This window comes from Euleptes europaea, chromosome 11 (assembly GCF_029931775.1).
Source record: "Euleptes europaea isolate rEulEur1 chromosome 11, rEulEur1.hap1, whole genome shotgun sequence".
Lineage (NCBI taxonomy): Eukaryota > Metazoa > Chordata > Lepidosauria > Squamata > Sphaerodactylidae > Euleptes > Euleptes europaea.
Window position 1 is genome coordinate 20,307,346 of NC_079322.1, and position 5,244 is coordinate 20,312,589.

At 42.7% G+C, this 5,244-nt stretch overlaps 1 protein-coding gene across 1 annotated transcript; it reads left to right on the top strand.

The window, feature by feature from the left end:
- Window positions 1-219: 219 nt before the first annotated feature.
- Window positions 220-4,054, top strand: YAE1 (YAE1 maturation factor of ABCE1). The gene is made up of 3 exons (XM_056857829.1): window positions 220-364; window positions 2,442-2,563; window positions 3,620-4,054. The coding sequence occupies exons 1-3, from the start codon at window positions 248-250 to the stop codon at window positions 4,038-4,040; spliced, it is 660 nt and encodes a 219-aa protein (XP_056713807.1). The 5' UTR covers window positions 220-247; the 3' UTR covers window positions 4,041-4,054.
- The last annotated feature ends 1,190 nt before the right edge of the window (window positions 4,055-5,244 follow it).

Genomic DNA, 5,244 nt, shown 5'->3' on the forward strand with positions numbered 1-5,244 from the left:
TAGATTCTGAAAAATCAGTATTTCATAACTTCAATTAAGGTTTTTTTTTGTAAACTGGCACTTTTTTTACTAATTTCTGCAGGTAACTGTGATGGTACACTGTATTGGTGATCAGTGTGAATCATTAGCACCTGCTCTTAAAGATATTTTTTTCAATCGGTATTACTTCTCTGCAGGCTGTCAGCTGATTGCTCGGAGTTTCCACTATGATGTTTTTTTAAAATTCAGTGCTAAAAGCACAGACAAAATGTCTTGGGTACGGTTGGCGGTGAGCCAGGCCAATGATGATGTATTTGATGAAGATGCAGATGAGATGGGCATAGCACAGAAAGAATGGAAAAGCACCATGGAGAAACGAGTCAAAGTAAGTAGAGCTGTCAAACTCTTTATTGCTTTTTATTTACTAAAGTGCATGACTGCCTATTCAATTAGTTGTCAGCTGATTCTGTCAGAAAGATTTGCGTGATATACTTTTTAGGTTGCTGAAAGTCACCTAACATAATACGTATGCACCTTTTCACGACGAAGGCAGGGGTTTTCTTTGAACGACTACATTATCAGCACAACCGCTGTATACAGTCATTTTTAACAGGACACAAAGAGATTTCATTCATTTGAATAAGGCAGTGGTCGGCAAACTCATTGTCAACAGAGCCAAATATCAACAGTAGAACGATTGATATATAGGTAGGTACACTGTTTATTAACTTAGTAAACTTTAATTAAAGTTTTAAGTCTTAATTAAAGCACTCTGAAGCATAGGAGTCTTTTATGTTGACAGGTTTTAAAAAGGAAACCACCAACCACTGAGTTCCCAGCTTTTAAATGACAATGCTGATGCTCAGCCATTACCTGCTTTTGAAGCCCCTCTCTCACCCTACCACCCCCTCCCCAGGGAGGGGAAAAAAGGCTGGTGGAAAGGAATTCACCTCCACCTCTAAACGTCCACAGCTGCCCTCACCCCCTCTATTTCCCCCCTTCTTCCTTGCGCTTTAAACTTTACACTGCAAGCTCCTCAGGGCAGAGACCAGTCCTTTTTTGGGGGGGAGGGGGGGAAGAAAAGAGTGCATTACTTCCAAACCAGCGTCATGCACGGTGACGACGACGCAAAATAAAACCTGCAAGGAAAATGGGGAAGGAGAAAGGGGGGGGGGAAAGGATGAGTGTGTGTAGGGATAATTTTCTACTCAGAGACGCAGCCCGTATTTCCAAAAAAGGGCTGCATCCATGCCCCCCCCTTCCCAAATGCCAGATGGAGGAGGGGGAGGGGGACGATCCTTTGCAGAGGATTACGACCCCCCCCGAGCCGCCCAGCCCCTCCCCCCACTCCCAAGCAAGCAGGGCCACTTCCCCTCCTCTCCTCCGCTTGTTTACGGGCCCGGGGATCCGGATCCAGGCGGCGGCCTCCTCCTCGTAGCCCACCCCCCCTTACCCCGGCCTTCTCCACTCACCCCGCAGCCTCGGCGGCCAGAAAGGGGAGAGGTGGTGGTGCGGGGGCCTCGCCGGCGACCAGGGCATTGTGTGGCTCAGGCACGCGCAGGGGTGTGACCAGTCGGGTGACGGGTCCCCGCGCCTCTCTCCTCAGCCAAAGAGCCGCATGCGGCTCGTGAGCCGCAGTATGCCAACCACTGGAATAACTATATAAATAGGTGTACTGATATGAAATTGTGCAATCCTAAGAAAATAATCTCAGTACACTGCCACAACTTTTCCTTTCAAATATATTTCTCTTTCTTTTCTTTTCAAAGTTTCTTAACTTGTCTTGACAGTTTGTACAACAACAAGGTTATAAGCTCTAGGAGTCATTCTTTTGAACTGCAAGGGTGCAGTCAGAACATTAATACATGGTCTGAAGAAGCTAATTGTACACAACGCGAAACAAGAGGCAACCGGGATCTTGTTACATCTTTGTATGCTGTATATGAAAATTGAATGGATCCACATTCAAATTCACAGCTTTTTACAGCCAAATGAGAAATATCGGCAGGAACGAGATTCCATCATTGTGATTGGACCAGTCCACATCACCTGACTGCGGAAGTGGTGCGGAGCACAGCGATCCCCACAATATTGTCATTATTATACTGCTTACTTGTGAGCAAGGACATTGCTGCCGGCATTCCGTTGTTCCCGAGGGGTACTCATTTATGTTAAGATTATGATAAGGTATTAAGTGTAATGAAGTAATTGTATAGTGAAGTTGAACTGTATTGGAACTTATAACCTTGTTGTTGTACAAATTGTCAAGACAAGTTAAGAAACTTTGAAAAGAAAAGAAAGAGAAATATATTTGAAAGGAAAAGTTGTGGCAGTGTACTGAGATTATTTTCTTAGGATTGCACAACCACTGGAATAAGGCAATCAGATGTTGATCTATAATACTTGCTTTTTAGCTCTTAAACTAAACTTTGCACCTAACGTTGCTATCCCTTGGCTTTAAGGAAGGCTATCGAGAAGGCGTTGAAGCCGGGAAAGAGCTGACGCTTCAGCAGGGTTTTAATCAGGGGTATGAAGAAGCAGCAAAGATTATGTTCTCCTGTGGCCAACTCAAAGGGAGTGTAAGGTAAGTTCCAAAGCATTTTTTTAAATTGACAAATCTCATTGAACAAGTTCTTAAATTGAAGACAAGCCTCCACAGCCTACCAAATCAATGTGCCTCTCGTTATATTGCTGTCTATTTAAATTAGGAGTACTTCTGTCTCTGTGCTGATGATAGCTGCCTCTCCCTAACCACTCCTCCTACCACTCCCGTGCTCTGTTGAACTTAAGCTGGTAGAGGACAGGGTTGTGGTGAAGACAGTTGCTCCACTTCATGGAGGATTCAGGTTGCAGCCCTGCTTACAGCTTCAGCCTACTTCTCCATCCCTGAGATTTTGAAAGCCTGGGAGATTTCTCCTAAGGTGGCCACAATGGAAATCACCTGTATCTTTTCTGGAGCTGGGATAAGTGAGATCCACTGCTAATACAAGCCCACTTACATGTGAACTGTAAAAAAACAAACACTGGATGTTGTCAGGTTTTCTGCTGGTGAAAGATGGAGGTGGGACCCTTTTCAATCCCCGCAAAGGTTTTGCTGGGGTTGTAGGATTCACGTGGAGAAAAGTCATGCAGGACAGGAGGCTGTACCAAGGAATCAGGCATCTTCTGGAAGAATGCAGTAGATTTTTTTTTTAATTTTAATTTATAGCCCACCCTCATTTCCAGCTGAGGCTGGGCTCAGGACGGGTAACAGCATTTTAATACATAAAATCCATAAAACAGCAGTTAAAACCTCATATTAAAACTGTAACAGAATGTCCTTAAGACAACACAGACTTCGCCATGCAACTGGGTTCAGGCAGGTCATCCCCCATAGGTACCTAAGGTGTGTGTGTGTGGGGGGGGAGAGATGGGGAGGCCAGCAACGATGGATAAACTTATTTTACTCAAAGGTATCTTTTCCAGGGAGGCCACGATAGTTTCAAGGCTGTGTGTCAAGCAATTCCAACTAGAATATGAAACTATTTGAGGTTAATAATCTACTCTAGCAGTTTAAAATATGAATAAAAATGCACACACCATTTGTTACTGCTCTTGAAGCCCTGTTCTGATTTTGCATATTTTAACACTTTTTTTTTAGTGCTATTTTGTCTTGGTGTAACAGTAACTGCTGCGATTCTGCAGTGCTGAACAAAGCTACTGATTTGCTGAATGAAGTATACAAGTACGAAGAGGCGTCAATTAAGGATCTTACCTGTCCCCACCCACAACCCTCTCTCGCAGACTTGCTGGATACAGTTGAAGACATGGACCTTGGTTATGGACTTTCCCCAGAGAAGCAGGCTACTGGAACGAGAGAACAACAAATTGGGGAAAATGGAACACGGTGTTGTGGAAACCATTGCACAAATAGTGGGACTGATTCTTCACAAAGCGAATGCTGTAGGAGACCGAAAGAACACACAGCTTCTGTGAGGCCAACTTTTCCTTGGCTGAAAGAAAGAACTGTCAATTTAATAGAGCAATTAGGCTTGTCTCCAAGCACACTTGAACACATCTAGGAATTGCAAAGTTAATTTATTGCAGAAAATAAAACTAATTTATGGAGAATAAAGTGCTATGTTTTAAAGAAGCGACTTCTGAACTTTTTTCCCTGAGATGTTCAGAAGTTACCTGAATTAGTATAACTATCAAACATACATTAGTAAAGTTCATCAAATTACCGTATATACTCGCGTATAAGCCGAGTTTTTCAGCCCAAAAAAAGGGCTGAAAAAGCCGAACTCGGCTTATACGCGGGTCAATAAGAAATTCCCTTTTCTGGCCTCAAATTTGGGGGGTCGGCTTATACTTGGGTCGGCTTACACCCAAGTATATACGGTAGAGATTTTAAACAGTTACCTTTTGAAAAGCTACATTTACAATTTAAAGCTACTTTCTTAAAAAACGCACAACTAATTCTCACTTTTTGGTCAGCAAATTGGGCTCAGTATAGTGTCTCAAACTTCTTGCAGTCATAGTTCTGACCTTTACAGTTGGAAAGCAAAATGATACTTACTCAAGAGCACACTTCCAGCCAAGCAGAAAGAGCAGAGTTAAAAGCTAGCTAGAACTTAAAAGCAGCTTTCCTTGATAGCCACATGGTTGCCAGAGCTAGATTCAAGTCCAGTGGGGCCTTAGAGACTAACAAGACAAAGGGAGCTTTGACTCTCAACAGCTTATACCCTGGAAATCTTGTTAGTCTCAAAGGTTCTACCCGTCTCAAATCTAGCTATCCTCTGAAACTGGTTGTATACAGCATCAGCCACTCATAAAACTGCAAAAGTATTTTGCAACATGTACATGCTTCAGTATACAGCATTCATATAGCATTTAGATGAAAGACACAATCTTCTGTACCTTAAAACGTTATGTTGTTCATAACAGCAGCCAAGAAAGTTTGCCAGGGAATAGCTCCTAATGTTTTTGTCTAACTGGTTGAGAAATTCTTGTTGCCTGGGTATATAACCAAATTCCTCAAGGAAAGCTATTGGTTCACGATCCAATTAAGAGTCTTGGTTTACACCAAGATTCTAGAATATTAATACTAGCTTTAGCAGATAAGCTTCACATTTTTCTTTGAACACATCCTAGACCTCAGGTAGTTGGGGAAATACTTGAGACCTTGGACGGTACTGCCATCCAAGCAGATAACTGGATTAAGCCAGCTTCCTTTTACTCTGATACATTAACACTTCAAAGTTTTATACAGCTCAAGATAAGCTT